The sequence below is a fragment of the Amblyomma mixtum genome, chromosome 1, assembly GCF_055824585.1.
Source record: "Amblyomma mixtum isolate Tamu chromosome 1, ASM5582458v1, whole genome shotgun sequence".
NCBI lineage: Eukaryota > Metazoa > Arthropoda > Arachnida > Ixodida > Ixodidae > Amblyomma > Amblyomma mixtum.
Window position 1 is genome coordinate 91,759,586 of NC_143012.1, and position 22,117 is coordinate 91,781,702.

At 45.2% G+C, this 22,117-nt stretch overlaps 1 protein-coding gene and 1 pseudogene across 2 annotated transcripts in view; one reads left to right on the plus strand and one right to left on the minus strand.

The window, feature by feature from the left end:
* The window catches only part of Dph5 (diphthine methyl ester synthase), a 35,741-nt gene extending 14,213 nt beyond the window's left edge, over positions 1-21,528 (plus strand). Inside the window, exons 6-8 of one of the 2 annotated variants that reach the window (XM_089554512.1) lie at positions 1,264-1,303; positions 13,096-13,208; positions 21,275-21,528. In XM_089554512.1, the coding sequence (XP_089410638.1) occupies positions 1,264-1,303; positions 13,096-13,208; positions 21,275-21,495 (374 nt within the window). In that variant the 3' untranslated portion in view covers positions 21,496-21,528. Of the gene's footprint in view, positions 1-1,263; positions 1,304-13,095; positions 13,209-18,618; positions 18,764-21,274 lie in introns of those variants that run through there. The other variant, XM_089554519.1, reaches the window with a different exon arrangement.
* On the minus strand, positions 4,687-11,274 carry LOC149367203 (uncharacterized; annotated as a pseudogene).
* Positions 21,529-22,117: the final 589 nt, after the last annotated feature.

The window sequence follows — 22,117 nt, forward strand, 5'->3', positions numbered from 1 at the left end:
TTAATTCAGTCAGTGACTAGTCACGTGTGCATCCTTATAAGGCTGGCCATTTCGTTTTGATGCAACTTTGAACAGTGCAGAATAAAAAATGTATTTTACAAATTTTTTTGAAAGCATGGAATAAATAATGGAAACAAACTCGAAGTCCTGCCCTCCACTAAAAAAAAAAATGTTTTGGAGACCATGTGGGGGCACTTGATTAGACAGGGCAAACTGGCTTTCATTCATTTTTGCACTGTGTTTACACAAGAAGATGAGTTCCTCCATGCCCTGTCTGGTCTTTGCCGTTTTTTTGCATTTCATCTTCATTGGTTGCAGGCTACGGTCTTGTGATGGCATTGTTACACATTTATACCTTTGAGGAGCCTGCATTGTGATGCCATCCTAGAGGAAACTACAGCACAAAGTGCGGCAGCGGGACGAAATGGTGTTGGGGCTGTATGCATTCACTCATATTTTGAGTTCAATTTTTTTTTTTGCTGGCAAAGGTTACAAGTTGGGGGTCAACTTTTATATGGGAATATGCGGTAATCGCAAAGTTAATTCGATATACGCAGCATGATCTCATTACGAAATTTTTTGCCTGGGTCCTTTTTTTTTGCTTTGCTTGGTTAATTTGAATACCGTTTAATTCAAATATTTTTCATGGTCCCAATGACTTCAAATTAACGAGTTTTTACTGTACTTAAAGTTGTCAGCATGGTCAGCATTGACTGATTGACAGCTGTATGCGTTCACTTGTATTTTGAGTTACTTTCTTTTTGCTGGCAAAGCTACAAGTTAGGGGTCAGCTTTTATGTGGGAATATGCAGTAACCACGAAGTTCAGCCAATGAAGATAGCGTGATATCATAACGAAATTTTTTGCCTAGGTTTTTTTTTTTTGCTTTGCTTAGTTAATTTGAGCACCCGTTTAATTCTAGTATTTTTTGCGGTCCCAATGACTTGAGATTAACGAGGTTATACTGTAATTAACGTTGTCAGCATGGCCAGCGTTGTCTGATTGACAGTGGCAGTTTTATGTAACTGCACGCAGAGCCAGTATGGTGTCCAAACGCATTGGTAAGACTAAAGAAGAAAGGCACACTATTGTCACCCAATGCACATACGCGACCTAGCCTTTCTTCAGACTTCCCATTACTGCCCTTTACGTCAGTATCCTTTGTTTTGGATGATGTAGCCACATGCATTCCTCACTTAAGTGACATGAGTGAAGAATGACAGCCATGCTGACTCAACTTTGCTTTGTGTGGTCCCATTGCAGATATCAAGGTCAAGGAGAAATCTGTCGAGAACCTCATCAAGTGAGTTTGGGCTCAGTTTTAAACTGAGGTGTCGTGCTTAAAGGGCAACTGCAGCACTTTTTTGCGAATTTCGCGATATTCAAGGATTCAAATCTATATAGGCTGCAGGTAAAGCATGCCAAGTGTTTTTGCACTAGCATTTAAGATAGTGATTTAATCGACGATTGAATTTTGCGCTTCTCCTCAATGCATCGGAGAAGTGCAGAGAAATTCAGCGTGACGTCATGAAAGGTATGATTTCTAATTACCGCTGTCGTCGGCCACACCCTTCCTTTACTCGTTAGACGCTGCCAAACAACTCTCGGTAGGGTTTGCCTTTGGTGGCGTTGGTTTTTTTCCTTCAAAGCAGGCGTTTGTGCGTTGGGAATCTACTTATACCTTCGATGACGTCATCATGCGCCCCCGACTTGGCATTGTGCGCTGTGGAGAAGCTTGAAGGGTGTCCGGATTTTAATCGGCGATTACTTCACTATTTTAAGTGCTAGCCCGAAAAGACTTCGCATGCTTTACCTGCGAGTTTCGCACATTCGACCCTCTTAAGCTCGTTGATTCCTAAACCTATGCAGTTTCCCTTTAATCTCTTGTAGTGTGCATTCAGTAGCAACTGAAACGATGTCACTATAGCAGCTCCAAGAGAGTTCTGGGTTCTCTCATTGGAAAGGACACCGCAGTTGCAAAAAATGATTGGTCTCGGTGTTCACTGATGTGACAGGTTAGGCTAGTTAGTGATGTATTCATCTTTGGAAAGCGGCAAAAGAACACAGACAGATGGAGGAGCTTTAAAGCTTCTGTCTTGGAAAGTTGCGAATTTCTTAGAACTTTGCCACCGTTTCACCCGCCAATCGCTGTCCTCCTCACTCACCGCCTGAGAAGAGATGCAAGCACCCCTCTCACGTGCTGTCATTGGCTGCAAGGCACTGGAACGAACCCCGTGATATATCCACCATGTTACAAGCAAGTGTCAAACTTTTTTTCTTTTCAGAGCGTTAGCTCTTCTGGTAGTGTTTAGAACCTCTGAGTTATGCTGATTCCGCAGAAAGAATCCAAGATGGCGGCTTCCATCGTAATGACATTGTATCCCAGGTTGCCATGGTAACCGAGGTGGTTACATAATGGAATAAAATTATAACAGGCGGCAGCATGATGCCTGAGCACCACAACTTGAATCTAAACTATGTAGATGCAGTTATATATCTCTGTATGGCAGGCGTCCAAGTCGGGTCACTTAGTCCCGACTTTCGTGTAAAATTTGTGGGCCAACTGTTTGCCGCAGAATGTTCCAGATGGTGCCACACAATTCAGCGTTTCGTGCAGCATAAACTTAATAGTCAAGTTAGAGCCTAGCTCGCGGCAGGGATTCGAACCGGCAGCCTGTGTACCCCCAATTCCATGTCTTTACGAATCTTCATATGAACATTGTAGCTCAACTGTTTGCCGTGAAATGTTCTGGATGGTGTCATGCCATTCAGCGTTTCATGCAGCATAAATGTACTGGTTAAGTTAGAGTCTAGCTCATGGCAGGGATTCGAAGCGGCAACCTATGTTAAGATTGCTAACTCTCGATGTTAGATCGCTGCTTTAGCGTCGGCTCTTTTTTTCTCAGCGTTTCATGCAGCATAAACCTACTAGTTAAGTTAGAGTCTAGCTCACGGCAGGGATTTGAACCGGCTACCTATGTTAAGAGTGTTAACTCTGGATGTTAGGTCGCTGCTTAGGGTTGCCTCTTTTTTTTTTTTTTTTTTTACAACCAGTCACCATTTGCCCGACTCGTGTGTGTTCTGCGGCTGTGGCGCCCGCGCTGTTTCACATGTATTCACATGCACAATATTCTGTGCTGCTGTGCATGTCAGTGCACGAATAGGAGAGAAAAAGGGTTTTCAGTTTTCTCCATTTGTCACGGCAAATGCAACGACCAGCGCAAGAACCAGTGGTTACGCAATATCGGTAGGGAGGAATTTGTTTCAGCCAAAAGGGCTGTTTTGTGCGAGATAAGGTATATTTTTTTACGTTTCTACGCGTTTGCAAAATTTGGTGCACTCGCTCTTTCACTTGACACAGCTGTTCTTATTTTTGCGAAGGAATAACGTTTTAACTTAGTCATGGATCGGGAACAGAAGCCTAAAATTGAAGCCCCATGAAATACACGCTTCTACATCAATTGCGACTCCTATGCACAATTGAAATATTTTTATTCATAGGACACATTTATTTTTTGCCTATCTGTTGCTTTGGAAAGAAGTGTCCTTTCAATAGAAATTTTTCCGTGTGTCTTTCGTCATTGCTGTACAAGTCTGTTTTGATTTGAGCGTACTATAAAGGAGTTGTTCTTGTGGTAATAAAAGAGGCTCTCACTTATACCATTCCAATGTTATGTTGAGCAACACATATAAATTTAGATATTTTTGCATTTATACTTGCAGACATTTAGACTTTTACCCTATATATTTACATGTATCATACACGCACGTCAGATACTGGTTTTGTCTCATTTTCAAATGTGGATTTCCACTCCACGACAGCTGGACATTGGTTTCATTGATTAACTTAATTTACTACCAGTTATGAATGAAAAGCGCAACTGCTTTGCGAATTTAAATGCCTTAAATACAGTATGTGAGGTGTGCTCTTGATAACGCATTTTTAAATAAACATGTTAGTGTTTCACAGCTTCATTTAATGACCAGTTCGAATCCATAATAATAAATGGCAGTCCTTTACCTTCTCCCTTTCCAACGCCTTGCTTATCGCGAGTGAGTAATTAAGAGGACACGCTCCTCGAAAAAACATTTTTTTAATTATGAAGTTTGGGGGCTGAAACTCGCAAAGGTGGTGTAAATTGAGCTTCGGTTATGAAGTGCCTTATGTAATCAGTTTCTTGATACCTTAGTAGTTCAATTGTTGTGCTCTATGAAATGTATAATTAACTCCTTTTTTATGCAACTAAATTTTTTTTAGGAATAATTACGACAGAGCATTTTGAAACACTGGGTAGTTCATTACAAGCCACAGAATGTTGAAATCTAGATGAAGTTATTTTTGTCTGCATCTTTTTCAGCTGAAAAATTTACGAAAATTAGGGTGCATTTTCTTTTGTACTTCAGTCTGTTGGTATGATACTCTAATAAAAATATGGTTAAACTAATTACATAAACAAGATTTCCACACACTGTAAATCCCAAGGAACATCTGCACAAAATTTCATTGCGATCCAAGAAGTACAAGAGGAAAAAATTGTGTGCATAAACTTTAAAAATGGGCAAAGACACCAATTCCAGCAAAACTCAGCTTAAAGTTTATTGTACGTTGGATGTCAAAATTCTTACTCAAACCACATGAAACTTGGTGGTAATGAAGTTGTACATGTTGGCACCTAGCCTGCAAGGCTAGAATTCTCCTGCAGCATATGTTTCGCCCTCATGGTTCTTGAGAATGGAGACCTCAGTATGGGCTTGCTTCTCCTAGCTGCGGCAATAAGACTTGGCTTAAGCAGTCAGCTTGGCAGACATGTTCTTGATTCTTCTTTGGTCACTTTCCAAGCTGAGTCTGACCAGCTGCCTTGAAGGGAGGATTCCCAGTTCGTCTAGCACCTTTTCGAGAGAGAGAGAGAAACAACCTCATTGCCGTAGAATGTTGAGATTTAGGGAAGGTGGGCTTGGTGTGGCCCCCAGGTGGGGTTGATGTAACTACGCCAAACTTTGTTACATGCTCCCTTACGCCAATCTCGCCGATCATTCAACTCCCTCAGCACTCAGCGGTTGCACGGTTCATCCAACGCTTTCAACAAATCTTTCCTTCCCGTCGCCATAGAGGAATGGAACAACATTATTGAAACCGTTGTCATCGAATCTAATCCCACCAGAATTAGGCAGCTACTAACCGACCACTTGAACCAAGTATAGCTACTTCCCTCGCGATGCTCTGCCTGCAATTTGAACTGCTTGTGTCATTGCGTTATCCCCTATAAGCATTTTCCCACTTATTTATTTTCCACGCATTTAATGTTTAATTTTATATTCTACTACTTTGTTTGTCACATATTTTTTGTATTATTTGGATTACCTGACATTAATTTGACGCCAAACTTGTTATTCTTTTTATTTTTGTTCTTTTTTATGTTCACATGCTTTTGTATGACCGCTTCACGCCACTGTCTTTCCCCCTCCTTATGTAATGTCCCAGACGGGACCTTTAAGGGTACAATAAATGATGATGATGGTGGCTTCCTGAGCCCACAAAACGAGTGCCAGTTAGATGGTCTTGACTGGTCTTCTCAGGAGTTGGTTCCATCCCTCGTGGGACGGAGCTGGCAGTAAGGTTCATGGGGGTGGGTTTCCTGTTCCCGTTCAACCCCAGAGGATTCTTGAAGGTATTGAGAGCGCTATCAAAATACAGAGAAGGGACGAACACACAGGAAGAAGCGCGTACCTGTGTGTTCGTCCCTTATCTGTATTTTAATAGCGCTCACCAATACCTTCAAGAATGTATTTCCAACTAGCCCCTGTAGTAGCTCTGCTGACTTTAATCCTCAGAGGATGGGCGCCTGGGTGGCCCTTGTTAAAAACAGGACTGCAATGGTAGCAGCAGTCTCCACTGCGGTCCGCGATGCAAATCGGCTCTTTGGACACAGCATCCAAATTTTGCTGTTGAGGGATTTAGCTGCGTTCCGAGTCTTCCCTCGCAAACAGCGGGCATTTATTGGAAATTTATTTATTTATTTATTGGAAATACTTGCAGCGCCCATAGGCATTATTGCAGGGGGGATGAGGATACATAACAGAAGAATAGGCCAAGAAAAAAGAAAAAAAAAAGGAAGAAAAAGCAATACAAGGCATGACGCAACAAGTACAAAATGAATGAATATGAAGAAACAACAAGGTATGGCAAGAAAGTGCAAAAAAAGAAGCCAACTGTGCACTCATACATCCGATAGCAATGCGCGGAACATAGATTCAGAACGCAACAAGTACAAAATGAATGAATATTGTAACGTGGCGGCCAGCCGAAGAATGAGGCGTGGTGAACCATGAACGAGAGATGATTTAATGGCCGCTGGCCATTATGAATATGAAGAATACACAATATGAAGAAACAACAAGGCATGACAAGAAATTGCAAAAAAAAAGAAGCCAACTGCACACTCATACATCCGATAGCAATGCGCGGAACATAGATTCAGAACGCAACAAGTACAAAATGAATGAATATTGTAACGTGGCGGCCAGCCGAAGAATGAGGCATGGTGAACCATGAACGAGAGATGATTTAATGGCCGCTGGCCATTATGAATATGAAGAATACACAATATGAAGAAACAACAAGGCATGACAAGAAATTGCAAAAAAAAAAGAAGCCAACTGCACACTCATACATCCGATAGCAATGCGCGGAACATAGATTCAGAACGCAACAAGTACAAAATGAATGAATATTGTAACGTGGCGGCCAGCCGAAGAATGAGGCGTGGTGAACCATGAACGAGAGATGATTTAATGGCCGCTGGCCATTATGAATATGAAGAATACACAATATGAAGAAACAGCAAGGCATGACAAGAAATTGCAAAAAAAAAGAAGCCAACTGCACACTCATACATCCGATAGCAATGCGCGGAACATAGATTCAGAACGCAACAAGTACAAAATGAATGAATATTGTAACGTGGCGGCCAGCCGAAGAATGAGGCATGGTGAACCATGAACGAGAGATGATTTAATGGCCGCTGGCCATTATGAATATGAAGAATACACAATATGAAGAAACAACAAGGCATGACAAGAAATTGCAAAAAAAAAAGAAGCCAACTGCACACTCATACATCCGATAGCAATGCGCGGAACATAGATTCAGAACGCAACAAGTACAAAATGAATGAATATTGTAATGTGGCGGCCAGCCGAAGAATGAGGCATGGTGAACCATGAACGAGAGATGATTTAATGGCCGCTGGCCATTATGAATATGAAGAATACACAATATGAAGAAACAACAAGGCATGACAAGAAATTGCAAAAAAAAAAGAAGCCAACTGCACACTCATACATCCGATAGCAATGCGCGGAACATAGATTCAGAACGCAACAAGTACAAAATGAATGAATATTGTAACGTGGCGGCCAGCCGAAGAATGAGGCATGGTGAACCATGAACGAGAGATGATTTAATGGCCGCTGGCCATTATGAATATGAAGAATACACAATATGAAGAAACAACAAGGCATGACAAGAAATTGCAAAAAAAAAAAGAAGCCAACTGCACACTCATACATCCGATAGCAATGCGCGGAACATAGATTCAGAACGCAACAAGTACAAAATGAATGAATATTGTAACGTGGCGGCCAGCCGAAGAATGAGGCGTGGTGAACCATGAACGAGAGATGATTTAATGGCCGCTGGCCATTATGAATATGAAGAATACACAATATGAAGAAACAGCAAGGCATGACAAGAAATTGCAAAAAAAAAAGAAGCCAACTGCACACTCATACATCCGATAGCAATGCGCGGAACATAGATTCAGAACGCAACAAGTACAAAATGAATGAATATTGTAACGTGGCGGCCAGCCGAAGAATGAGGCGTGGTGAACCATGAACGAGAGATGATTTAATGGCCGCTGGCCATTATGAATATGAAGAATACACAATATGAAGAAAGAGCAAGGCATGACAAGAAATTGCAAAAAAAAAAGAAGCGAACTGCACACTCATACATCCGATAGCAATGCGCGGAACATAGATTCAGAACGCAACAAGTACAAAATGAATGAATATTGTAACGTGGCGGCCAGCCGAAGAATGAGGCGTGGTGAACCATGAACGAGAGATGATTTAATGGCCGCTGGCCATTATGAATATGAAGAATACACAATATGAAGAAACAACAAGGCATGACAAGAAATTGCAAAAAAAAAGAAGCCAACTGCACACTCATACATCCGATAGCAATGCGCGGAACATAGATTCAGAACGCAACAAGTACAAAATGAATGAATATTGTAACGTGGCGGCCAGCCGAAGAATGAGGCATGGTGAACCATGAACGAGAGATGATTTAATGGCCGCTGGCCATTATGAATATGAAGAATACACAATATGAAGAAACAACAAGGCATGACAAGAAATTGCAAAAAAAAAGAAGCCAACTGCACACTCATACATCCGATAGCAATGCGCGGAACATAGATTCAGAACGCAACAAGTACAAAATGAATGAATATTGTAACGTGGCGGCCAGCCGAAGAATGAGGCATGGTGAACCATGAACGAGAGATGATTTAATGGCCGCTGGCCATTATGAATATGAAGAATACACAATATGAAGAAACAACAAGGCATGACAAGAAATTGCAAAAAAAAAGAAGCCAACTGCACACTCATACATCCGATAGCAATGCACGGAACATAGATTCAGAACGCAACAAGTACAAAATGAATGAATATTGTAACGTGGCGGCCAGCCGAAGAATGAGGCATGGTGAACCATGAACGAGAGATGATTTAATGGCCGCTGGCCATTATGAATATGAAGAATACACAATATGAAGAAACAGCAAGGCATGACAAGAAATTGCAAAAAAAAAAGAAGCCAACTGCACACTCATACATCCGATAGCAATGCGCGGAACATAGATTCAGAACGCAACAAGTACAAAATGAATGAATATTGTAACGTGGCGGCCAGCCGAAGAATGAGGCGTGGTGAACCATGAACGAGAGATGATTTAATGGCCGCTGGCCATTATGAATATGAAGAATACACAATATGAAGAAACAACAAGGCATGACAAGAAATTGCAAAAAAAAAAGAAGCCAACTGCACACTCATACATCCGATAGCAATGCGCGGAACATAGATTCAGAACGCAACAAGTACAAAATGAATGAATATTGTAACGTGGCGGCCAGCCGAAGAATGAGGCATGGTGAACCATGAACGAGAGATGATTTAATGGCCGCTGGCCATTATGAATATGAAGAATACACAATATGAAGAAACAACAAGGCATGACAAGAAATTGCAAAAAAAAAAGACGCCAACTGCACACTCATACATCCGATAGCAATGCGCGGAACATAGATTCAGAACGCAACAAGTACAAAATGAATGAATATTGTAACGTGGCGGCCAGCCGAAGAATGAGGCATGGTGAACCATGAACGAGAGATGATTTAATGGCCGCTGGCTATTATGAATATGAAGAATACACAATATGAAGAAACAACAAGGCATGACAAGAAATTGCAAAAAAAAAAGAAGCCAACTGCACACTCATACATCCGATAGCAATGCGCGGAACATAGATTCAGAACGCAACAAGTACAAAATGAATGAATATTGTAACGTGGCGGCCAGCCGAAGAATGAGGCGTGGTGAACCATGAACGAGAGATGATTTAATGGCCGCTGGCCATTATGAATATGAAGAATACACAATATGAAGAAACAGCAAGGCATGACAAGAAATTGCAAAAAAAAAGAAGCCAACTGCACACTCATACATCCGATAGCAATGCGCGGAACATAGATTCAGAACGCAACAAGTACAAAATGAATGAATATTGTAACGTGGCGGCCAGCCGAAGAATGAGGCGTGGTGAACCATGAACGAGAGATGATTTAATGGCCGCTGGCCATTATGAATATGAAGAATACACAATATGAAGAAACAACAAGGCATGACAAGAAATTGCAAAAAAAAAGAAGCCAACTGCACACTCATACATCCGATAGCAATGTGCGGAACATAGATTCAGAACGCAACAAGTACAAAATGAATGAATATTGTAACGTGGCGGCCAGCCGAAGAATGAGGCATGGTGAACCATGAACGAGAGATGATTTAATGGCCGCTGGCCATTATGAATATGAAGAATACACAATATGAAGAAACAGCAAGGCATGACAAGAAATTGCAAAAAAAAAAAAAGCCAACTGCACACTCATACATCCGATATCAACGCGCGGAACATAGACTCTGAACGGCACTCAACAATTTCATGGGGCAGGCGATTCCAGGCATGAATGGTAGATGGAAAAAAATGCATTTTGATAAGTGTTAGTTTTGTGTTTAATTTCTTTAACCTTCCATCGGTGGTCAAGTCTGTTCGACCTGAAATGCGGTGCAAGCAAATAATTATCTATTTTTATTTTTCGGTGAAAGATTTTGTACAACATTTCTAACCGAGAGTTCTTGCGGCGTTTCCATAACAGCTCCCATCGCAGCTTTAGTTTAATGTTAGTAACACTGCTGTTAAAATCGTAATTATTGGAGACAAACCGAGCGGTGGCAAAGTTCTGAATACGTTCAAGCATGTCGGTTAAATTTAACGTTGGGGGGTGCCAAACAACACAAGCTTACTCCAATATTGGCCGAATATAGGTGAAATGTAGAAGCTCTTTAACTTTTAATGGTGCCATTTTAAAATTTCTTCTTACAAAATTCAGCATGCCATAAGCAGTTTGGAGTCTGTCAAGCATTTGTGAATTGGCAGCGCTGCTTTTCCTTGTGCTTTGGTTAGGAGGGGGGGTGTGGTCTAGAGCTGCTTCTCCCAGAGCTTGGGCTCTCTTTTGCCTGCACCACGACCCCTTCCCACCAGGGTAAAGCTTGTAGCTGCCTGCACCATTGCTGGAGCACAAATGGAGGTGGGACAATGTCCAGATTGCACAGTACATGCCTCTTACACTGCCCTGGTTGCGTGTTAGTGCAATCCGATAATAGTTCTGCAGCTTTTGGATGGCCTTCTCGCCAAGTTTCTGTCCATACTTTCTGTCCAGCTTTCGTAGTGCAGTGCCAAGACGTTCAGAAGCGTGGTTTGTACAGTCCTCTTTGGTCACTGCCGTCGGCCTATAAATCTGTGCCTCAGAAACTGCTCCATATGCCTTGCTGGCACCATCACTCAGAAGTGTGGCGAAGTGCATGTTGTAGGACTGCGTCCTAGTTCAGATGCGCAGTGGCGCTTCCGCTTCCATAGCACGCAATGTGCACTCGACATTTTTCTTGCACATGGGAGAGTGGAAGGCCTTCCATACTTCTTCCTCTTCATCACGAAGTGCTTTGTGGCTGCTAAAGCCTTGGCAGTAGTTGGTCAGCACTTCAAAGTCTAGGCAAAGGCCAGTGTCCATAGAAATACGTCGCAGGCCGCTGTCTTAACACCAGACTAAGCGAGCCCGCCAGATTACATTCTACAGGAACTGGCAGCAATCTAGCCATACACTGCAAAAACTGCCAGTCAAAAAACTGCACACCTTTCTTGGATCGCACGAGCGTTATTAAGAAATATAGATCGAAAAGAGCAAGGGAAGTCTTCGAGGCACTAATCATTCATCAGAGAGGACAGAACTGCGTCAGCAAGCCATCCATTAAGCTACTTGACAAAGAAATTCGCTATCCAACCTTGTAACTTGTGCATGCACCTGCAATGACTGCACTTTATGTATCTGAGTGTCTGTACTGTTTAGCTTCATGTTTTTGTGTTCTTACTTTCCGGATATATATTTCGCTTCTGGCGCAATAAAAATCGAGTTGCTAGTAACGCCGTGTGCTGTGTTGTTCTTCCTTCGTCCCGTGTCTAGCGCTGTTTTACTTACATAGAAATGTCAGTGCCAACATCATTGCTCTTGTGTCCGTGCTTCTGCCAGGTTCCATCGAAGACGACCGCAACGTCAGTCTGAGCAGTTTCCAAAGCAGTTCATTCGTCTCGCCTCTGCAGGATTGTCGGTGGCTGCTTTGGCGCCGGCGGCGATGTGTATTTTCATCGCTACGCGGTGGAACGTCTTGTGGTGAAGTGGCTTTTGTAGGCCAAGAACGCCACAAAACATCGTCAGCCGATCGCGTCCGACACCTATCGAACGCGCAGCGAGCACCGCTTTCACATTGATAGCGAAACTATATCGCGGGGGCTTCCACTGCACCGCTCCGTGTCGCTGCCTTCACGGCTGGCGGTTTCAGTACGTCGCGACGTATGCACAGCAGAAATTGCTGCTGCCGAGCATGCTCCATTTGTACAGCTGAGCTTGAGGGGAGAAGCGAGGCCTTTCCGCTTGTTTTCGACCTCAATCAGCACGAGTTCGCATGTCCCACACATGGCATGGCATGGATCCGGCTGGCGTAACTTAAATGGCCCCACTAACTAGTCGGGGCAGTGCTTCAACTTCGCAGATAACGATGCTTGCAGTGGTTCTGCTGTTGGCTATAACGCTGCAAACTTCTCCGACACGGTCACAAAGGCGAAAGCGTCACTGATAAGATCAGACGTGCTTGACTGCCGTTCTGTTGGCGTAGGGGGCTTGCAGCGTCCCCTGCATTCGTGGCTCTACTTCGGTTCTGCTTGCGCTCTTTTGGCGCTCTTTTGAGCCATGCTTTTCTGGTGTACAAATTCTGTGAAAAAGCAAAGCTACAAAAGCTAGGGAACTAATCAAAGCTTTATTTTTATTGCAAAAGAAAGGAAGCATGTGCGTCAGCGACACATCCATGTCTTTTACAAGGCTGAGAACAATTTTTTGACCCGTTCGCTATCATATCAACTTTGAAGGTGACAATATTCCTTGCATGTAAGACGTTATATATTTATGCATGTTGCCTTCGAATAAATAAGTTGAGTGTGGCGTTTCGTCCCGTCTTTCTGCCTTGTGTTCTGTCTTTTCGCGCCTATAACCAAAGATAAGATAGAGCTGTCCTCAGTTCCTGAAGTAAGTTGTGTTGAATGTTGCCTGTGCACGTCGGAGTTGTGACAGCAGGTGCTGACTGTGCTGAGGAGACGGCTGTCTTGTTGTTTGTTGTCTTTGGTGCAGGGGCCGGGACATCTATGAGCCTCCGCGCTTCATGACAGCCGCGGAGGCAGCTTCCCAGCTTATCGAGATCCTCGAGCGCAGGAGAGCTGACGGCGTCCCAGCATCTGAGCTAGGTGAGACACCCAGGGTAGCTTGCTTTCGCTGTCTGCCAGTCTTTTTATGGTGTGCAAGGCTGGCTGGATGTTTGTTTGATTTGATTTGATTTATTGGGGTTTAACGTCCCAAAGCAACTCAGGCTATGAGGGACGCCGTAGTGAAGGGCTCCGGAAATTTCACCACCTGGGGTTCTTTAACGTGCACTGTCATCGCACAGCACACGGGCCTCCAGAATTTTGCCTCCATCTAAATGCAACCGCCACGGCCGAATGTTTATTTGATTCACTCATTTCACTGACATTTTTTAGTGCATTAGGACTAGATGTCTCGCTAGCGAGAAAGCTGTCCTGTCTGCAGTTGAAACCTGTGGAGAATGGTAGTTTCTTTTTTGTTTCATTTATTTTAATTTCTTTTCATTTTATTCCTACTCTTGCCATACAAATTATCAAAACACTGACTGAACCCATAGGCTAGTGTGGGGTTCAGAAACAAAATACATGATGGCAATGGTACAGCACTTTTGTAAAATGAAAAGCACAAAATCATGGTGAAAGACCAAAATACATTATACAATGAGGAGAAAATAAAATAATGTGCATTTTACAGCAGAATGAATAAAAATCTGTCATGAACAACAGGGTACAACAAACACAAACCGAAAACGACTGTCACATAGGTCAGATAAGCTTCATAAAGTATGTTCTAAATGTTTTGTTTGTTTCATGGGACTGTTTTATTTCTGGGGGTAAAGCATTCCAAACCTTGCCTCCTGAAAACTGCACCAATCTTTCGCTGTAGATGTTATTATTCGGTGGCAGATTAAAGCTACTATGAGGAAGGAAGTTGAAATCAAGAGGAAGAAATGGGCTTGGTGTTGTATCGTCTGAGTTTCGGTTTCGCTTTCACTTTGTCTGTACCGTGGCGCCAGTGTCTTGTGTATATGTTCCATGGCCACAATGGTACCACATGTTGGAAACGTTCCTCGTGTCCTCAAGATCGTCAACCTTCTCACCCGAGCGTCGCAAGGCCTTTCTTCTGCACAGCATCGGTACAGAAGGTCAGCGTATTTTTTACACCCTGCCTATACCTGTTTCCGAACCTTCACAAATCACCCAAGAGGTTTCTTCCGCGGATGCTGCCGCTGACGCAAGCACCGCTGAAGCTCCAGCCTCACCGTCCGTATATGACCAAGCCATTACAGCCTTATCGTTGCACTTCTCTTCTACCAGCAATGTAATTGTTGAGCGGCACCGTTTTCGTCGCAGAGTTCAACGCCCAGGCGAGTCTATCCAGGAGTTTGTTGCCGCATTACGAGAGCTCGCAGCGCTTTGTTCTTTTGTTGATGTGGAGGATTCACTGCGTGATCAATTCTTGGAAGGCGTCGCCTCTGAACACATCCGTGAACGCCTTCTTCTCGAAATTTCCCTACTTTCTTTCTATCGCGCCGTGCAGCTCGCGCTTCAGATTGAACAAGCCGCGCAACAGCTACACGAGTTCTCTTCGGCAAACGTTAGTAGAGTGACATTACGCAGAGCTCGGAACTCCGTAATGTCGACCCGTTCCAATATCCAGCCCGAACGACGCGGCTCGGTTTCCTCACGTGTCTCCCGTTCCGACGGCCAGGCCCCTCCGGATCTCCCCCCAAAAGGTTCTCAAGTTTCGCGTGACTCCGCGTCGTTTTGTTTTTGCTGTGGTGCTTTGCAGCATCTGACTTCGTACCAGCGCTGTCCCGCAAGAGACCAGCGTTGTTTACATTGCGGCCGCCTGGGGCACTTTCGCTCTGTCTGTAATCGGCGAAAACGCAGCCCCGTAGCTGTTCAGGAGGTCGCATGCAGTAATTCTTACCATGAGGCTGAAGTCTTGCACATTCTTTCCGTGGGTAGCCCCTGTCGGGCCGGTGTTCTTGTTGATGTTTCTGTTGCTCAGACACCTTTGAAGCTGCTCGTTGACTCTGGCTCATCTGTGTCTATCTTAGCCGACAGCATTTTTAAACAACATTTCGAACTAACGTCAACGCTTTACTCTCCTAAGGTGAAGTTGCTCGATTATTCTCAACAGCCCATTCCACTGCGTGGTTGCTTTTACTCAAAAGTCAAATACAAGGACCGCTCGGCCTCTATTCTTTTCTATGTTGTATTACAAGGCACGTCTCTCCTTGGTGTTGACGCCATAAAAGCTTTGGACCTGCACATTGACGGTTCCTCTCTGAGTTGTCTTCAGACTTCACCAACTTCTGCCATCGGAGGAAATGAGCAGAATAAACACCTTCCGGAATGTCTGTCTGCCAAGTTTCGGAACCATGTTTGACAAAGGCCTTGGCATGGCAAAAGGGTTCATTCGTCGCGTCAAAGTTAGATCCGACATTCCACCTGTAACATCGAAGCTCCGTCGACTTCCGTTCACACTTAGACCTCAGGTAACGGAGGAACTGCACCGTTTGGAACAACTTGACGTTATCGAGCGTATCAACGCTTCTGAGTGGGCATCTCCCATTGTCGTGGTACGAAAAAAAGACGGTAGCATCCGATTATGTGTGGATCTGAGAGAACCCAACAAAGCCGTCGTCACGGACAGCTTTCCCCTTCCCCACACAGAAGAGCTCCTGCACAGTTTCGTAGGAGCAACCCACTTCTCGAAGTTGGACTTGGCGTCAGCCTACCATCAGGTACCGCTTCACCCCGACAGCCGTGACTTAACCGCCTTCATAACCCATGAAGGGCTTTTCCGTTTCAAACAAGTCTGCTTTCGATTGGCGACGGCCCCTGCCGTTTTTCAGCAAATGATGTCGCGAATTCTTCAGGGGTGTTCAGGTGTTCTTTTCTGTATCGATGACATCATCGTGTTCGGCAGGAATGAGCAGGAGCACCTGACCAACCTGACGGCTGTTCTTCAGCGCATCAAGAATGCAGGACTCAAACTAAATGACAAATGCACTTTTTGCGTACAAGAGCTGTCCTTCTTGGGTCACAAGGTCGCCGCCCAGGGTATCTCGCCAATGCCGGAAAAAGTGAATTCAATAATTAACACTCCTGCCCCCACTGATGCAACTGCACTCCGCTCTTTCCCTGGCATAGTCGAATACTGCGCGAAGTTTCTCCCGAGTCTCGCGGACATTGTTGAACCAATGCGAGTCCTCCTTCGCAAGAACCAGCCTTTCAGTTGGACTCCCGCTGCAGACGCTAGTTTCCGAAGTATCAAGTCCTTGCTTCAATCCAGCCGGGTACTTTAAATGTTTGACGAGACTCTTCCTGTGATTGTTTCCACGGACGCATCTGACTGCGGACTTGGCGCTGTTCTCCAGCAACTAGACGGGCACAAGCTACATACAATTGCATTTGCGTCTCGTACGCTGTCTCCGGCGGAAAGGAAGTATGCGGTTGCAGAGCGCGAGGCACTTGCATGCATTTGGGCGTGCGAGCACTGGCATACGTACTTGTGGGGTCGTCCCTTCACACTCCGCACGGACCATCAAGCCTTAGTTTCCCTCCTGTCCTCTCGGGGAACGGGCAGGCGGCCTATTCGCATTGCACGGTGGTCCGAACGCCTTCTCCGCTACAATTACACAGTAGAGTACCGTAAGGGATCAGAAAACGCCGTTGCGGATGCCCTTTCTCGTTTTCCTGCCTCTGTTTCACATGAAGATGTTTCCGTTGAGCAGGAGATTATATTAAATCTCATTACACCCCTTTGCCTCACAAAAGAGCAGTTCAAGAAGGCTCTTAGCGGGGACCCTATTTTGAAAGACGTCCCTATGTTGAGTCGACTTGGCCTTTCCGTAAGTTCATTTCAAGTGAACTGCAGCCCTACTTCACTGTGCGTGAAGAACTTTCCGTGGTCAGCGACTTGGTAATGCGTGGAGAACGAGTGGTTGTTCCCCTCTCGCTGACAACGCAGCTAATAGCTACGGCTCATGAAGCGCACCCAGGAATAGTTTGTACCAAGGCGCGACTATGGGAACGCTTCTGGTGGCCAGGCATGGACAAGCAAGTCGAGCTTGCCGTCCATAACTGCAGCGTCTGTCAGGCAGCCGACAAAAGCGCCAAGACTGCGGTTTCTCCTCTTCAGCCGGTACCGCTGCCTGAGCGCCCATGGAAAAAGCTGGCCATCGACATCGTCGGCCCCAAGGAAAGAGCCCCGCAAGACTGTAGGTTCGCTATTACATTAGTGGACTACTTCTTAAAATGGCCAGAAGTACACTTCTGTACCGAAGTTCCAACAAGTACGGTCACTAATTTCTTAGTGTCCATTTTCGCCCGCGAAGGCTACCCCGACGAAATTGTTAGCGACAATGGACCTCAGTTTTCGTCGCAAGAATTCACACATTTCTTGAACGAGCGCGCCATTCGTCTCACGCACTCGTCTCTCTATTATCCACAGGCAAATGGGCTAGTCGAGTGGTTTAACCGCGTCTTCAAGAATTTCGTTCAGCTAGCTTTGCTCGAACATCGTCCCATTCGTCAAGCAGCCATTGACTACCTCGGCATCTACCGGTGCACGCCTCATGCTACTACAGGGATAGCTCCCGCTCTGCTACTGCACGGAAGATTGCCTAGAACACGGCTTGACATTGTTGGACATCCATCACCGTCCTTCTTTACTGATCCGACAACAGAACTTCGTCGGATGCGACAACGCATGGTGGAGATGCAACAAAACAGCAAGAAATACGTGGATGCTCGCCGGGCGGCAAGACAGACAACGGTGACAGTAGATGACTTCGTCCGTGTAAAGAAGCCTACAGTGGCATTCAAAGGTGACCCCTCCTACAGTCAGCCGCGTAAAGTGATCGCGAGGAAGGGACCATCGTCGTTTCTCCTCAACGGCGGGAAGATCTGGAACGCATCGAGACTCACCAAGGTGCCCTCGTCATCGTCCACTTACGACAGTGTTAAACTGCCACCCACCTCGGCTGGTCCACCATCGTCTACTACGCAGGAACAAGCGTGCCACGCCGCAGCACCGCCAGACATGCCCAATCCTCCAACTGCGATGTTCAGCACCGACGCATTCAGCCTACAAGAGCTAGACAGCCACTGGATCGCTACGGCTATCCTTTGTAGAAGTCGTTCTGTGACTGAAAACACCAAGGCAACTAGGTGTTTCAGTGTTCCAGTGTGTGTGATGTGTGTGCGCTCTTTCTCTGTTCACTTCATGTGACTTTCGACTACTCTTCATTTCACCTGTGTGACTGTCATACTGTGGTTGTGAACTATGTTTCTAATTCTCGTTTCCTTAAGTGTGCATTATATCAACTCCATGTTCAATTATCGTAAATAATCACCTACCCACTGACTAACGCATGACATGTTTTTCTAAGGGAGGGAATATGTTGTATCGTCTGAGTCTCGGTTTCGCTTTCACTTTGTCCGTACCGTGGGGCCAGTGTCTTGTGTATAAAATGCTTTTGTGAATGTTATTAAACAACAGTTCGCCTGAGACCACAGCAGCCTCCCGACTCTCTGCTGTGCTCTCTTGGGCCCGCCACACAAAGAAGCCCGAACACTACACTTGGGCAGGGCATGTGTTGCGAAGGCAAGATAACCGCTGGTCCTTAAGGGTAACGGAGTGGATTCCAAGAGAAGGCAAGCGTAGCAGGGGGCGGCAGAAAGTTAGGTGGGCGGGTGAGATTAAGAAGTTTGCAGGGATACGGTGGCTGCAGCTGGAAAATGAGAGGGTTAATTGGCAAGACACGGGAGAGGCCTTTGCTCTGCAGTGGGTGTAATTAGGCTGATGATGATGATGAGGATGGCAGGCTGCCACCTTCGCATTGTGGTAAGTGGAAAGGAGGAAACTGGCTTCGTGGCAACTGCAGCCAACATGTCGCCCCAGCTGCATCACTATGGAAAGAATGAAATCATGTCACACTAGTTGCCCCCTACGAGAAACAGGTTAAACAATAGCACAGCAGTTAAAGCTCAGTGGAAAAAAGGAAACCTGCGTCACGCTGAGAAGAAAAAGTCATGTGCATCACCAGTTCTCGTCGCAAGTTCAGATTGCAGCAGACAGTGGAAAACCACGTTATATGCAGGGTCTAGCTGGTGTAGTGTGCCAACGAAGGTGAGGTTGTGCCAGCACACCTTCTTCGCATTTTGTTTAGCTTAATCTGTTGGCCTGGGTCTTACTAAGATTACTGGGATAGTTTTCACGCCACTTTTACTAGTGACTTGGAGCTCTTGCAATATGTATGTTGTAGGTGAACTGCACTGTGCTTAGGGATTACTCGCTCGCGTGAACAGGGGATATATGGTTCTAGACACAGCACACTCTTCACAGGATGAACCAAAGAAACAGATGGCAAAGCTGAACAAATGCTGAACTAGCATTTATGCATTAATGGCTGCCGCGGTGCCTCAGTGGTTAAGGTGCGCGGCTGCTGACCCGGAAGACGCGGTTCCGACCCCGTACCTGGCGGTTGTATTTTGATGGACGCAAAATGCTAGAGGCCTGTGTGCTGTGCTATGTCAGTGCACATTACAGAACCCCAGGGGGTCGAAATTATCCAGTGCCCTTCACTGCGGTGTCCCCCGTCAACGTTAACAATGAAAAGATCAGTGGTGTTTAAACTGGATCGTATAGTTCTTGCTAGAGAAAAGCTCACATTAGTAAGTTCATTCGATGCGATGATACTATACCATGTTTGGGATGTTGGGCTCTTCTCATTCATGTTAACATTGAAATCTGCACTCAGAACTAAGCTATACCGGATTGAAGAACAGAATTCCAGTGATCAGCTGAGATGCTTGCCACAAAGATTGTAGTTTCGGTTTGGGGGCCAATATACAGCAGATATGATGTATTTATTATGGTGTATAATTTTAGAATTTTGTAGTGACCTGTTGAAGCTGAAAATTCCTCAGTGAGTTCACATTTATAGAAAGTGTTTACATAAATGGCCACCCTCCTCTTTGTGATTGCCTGCTTAAGTAGCAGTGTGAGAACAAATTCAAATGCATATATAAATATTTGTGAAATTTGTGGGCAGGCAGTGTCAGGTGGCATATAAGCAACTAACCAAACAAGCAAAACTTTTTAAGCAGGGCCATTTCTTTTTATCTATTTGAAGCAAACATTTTTCCAGTGCCGCCGGATTCGCTGGCTGCAGGAACTTTGGCCCTGTTGCAGCCGGCAGGTGAATCGCTGGCATTGGAGGAGAAGGGGGTAAACTTCCTTCAAATACATGAGAAAGGATAAGTAAAGCAAGAGGTACAGTCGGGGACAAAAGTCTCTGGACCGTGTGTTCCGTCAACGAAGCTGATAGCTCTGTTATTAGCCGCTGGCTGACCATCACACTTGTGGAGGTGAAAGAACAGGATTATGACTTCCACCCCCCACAAGTGCGGTCTCCATCCGCCGCCTATTATTAGTGCTATCGCTTTAGTTTAAGGAGCACAGGGTCCAGAGACTTTTGCCCCCGACTGTACATACCTGAGACGACGCTTTGGATGAGCACGACACCGTTGAACGCAGGAAAGCCTCTGATGCATTAAAAGGACCGACCAGTGACCAAAACTTGTCATAAATAGATTATGCAGAGGCTTTGGGTTTGACAAGGATCATTGCCAAAACGGTGCTTTCGGCAGTTTAGATTGCCAAAATGTAAATTGTGTCTGCCCATTTTCTATGAGATGACCCATTTTGGCTTCACACAGGGATAAGCACACGCTCAAAATAATTGAGGCCTTTGAAATAGCGAAGAAAGCCCTAATTCTGTCAGTCAGCCCTTGATTTCCTTGTACAAAAAAGAACTTGACCACCTTGCCTCCCCACTTCTGTAACTTCTTGCTTCTCTTTTGGTTTATGGCCCTAATAGGCTTTAGCTTTTGTTGCTTTTGGTCTTGCGTGTATTGCTTTGTTCTTTGTTGTTTCTTGACATGTTCTAAAAGTGCGTTTTTTAATAAAGTAATTAAGTTGTAAATAAACGGTTATGTTCCGTGATTTATCTTCCGTTACCTTCCGTCGTTTTGTGGTTATCCTGTTTCACGCCTCTCTTCTAGAATAAAAGTTAACGGCCTTAACTATCAGTACATGTAACACTTTTAGTGGGTCGTACATTAACATGTCTCCTTTTCATTCCTCATTGCAGCTTACAGTGAAGACAGTCCCTGCATTGGCTTGGCTCGGGTGGGCATGGAAACACAGTGCATCAAGTGCTCTTCTCTGAAGGAGATGTCAACCTGTGACCTGGGAAGTCCCCTGCACAGCTTGGTGATACCTGGAAAACTTCATCCCCTGGAAATTGAGATGCTGAGGTTGTTTGCAACTGACTTGACCTGGTTCGATGCTGTCTGCAAAAATGGCTGTTGAAAGTTTTTGCAAAAATGTCTCTTTTTTGTCTCTTTGAATTCCTCTTTATATTAGCACGCTTATGGACAGCGACCTGTGTCGGTTCTTCATAAAATATATTTGACAAGACTATATATATATTGTGATGCCGAGACAGCAAAGATGAAGTAGAGAGGAAAGGAGCGGGCGGAAGAAGACGAGGAAGTGGGATTAAAAAAAGGCTAGGCAATCGAGCGACTCTCAGCTCAGCGCGTCTCAGTGTCAGTCTTTACAATGGCGCAGTCGACCGACGTCGGGCCCGACCCAGACCTCCACGACCCGTTGCTCCTCCTTCGAAGCGGCCGGCCAGTCACACGGCCGGTTCCCTTGGCGCCTGGGACCCCTATTCCGTCCGAGAACGGCGTCCATGCCTCCTCGGCGGATTCAGCCTTGGCCCTTCTTCCCGAAGCCCTCTCCACCCTCCGGGAATTATGTGCTTCTTTCACTGCAGTGCTTGCCCGCGCTTCACTGTCCTCTGGATACCCAGTAACCCCGGTACAAATTCCGGAGTTCCGTGGATTTTCTGACAACGTCGAAGCGTGGATTCAAGTGGTCGACGCTGCTGCCCGGCGTTTCGCCTGGTCTCCAGCCACCACGCTCACCG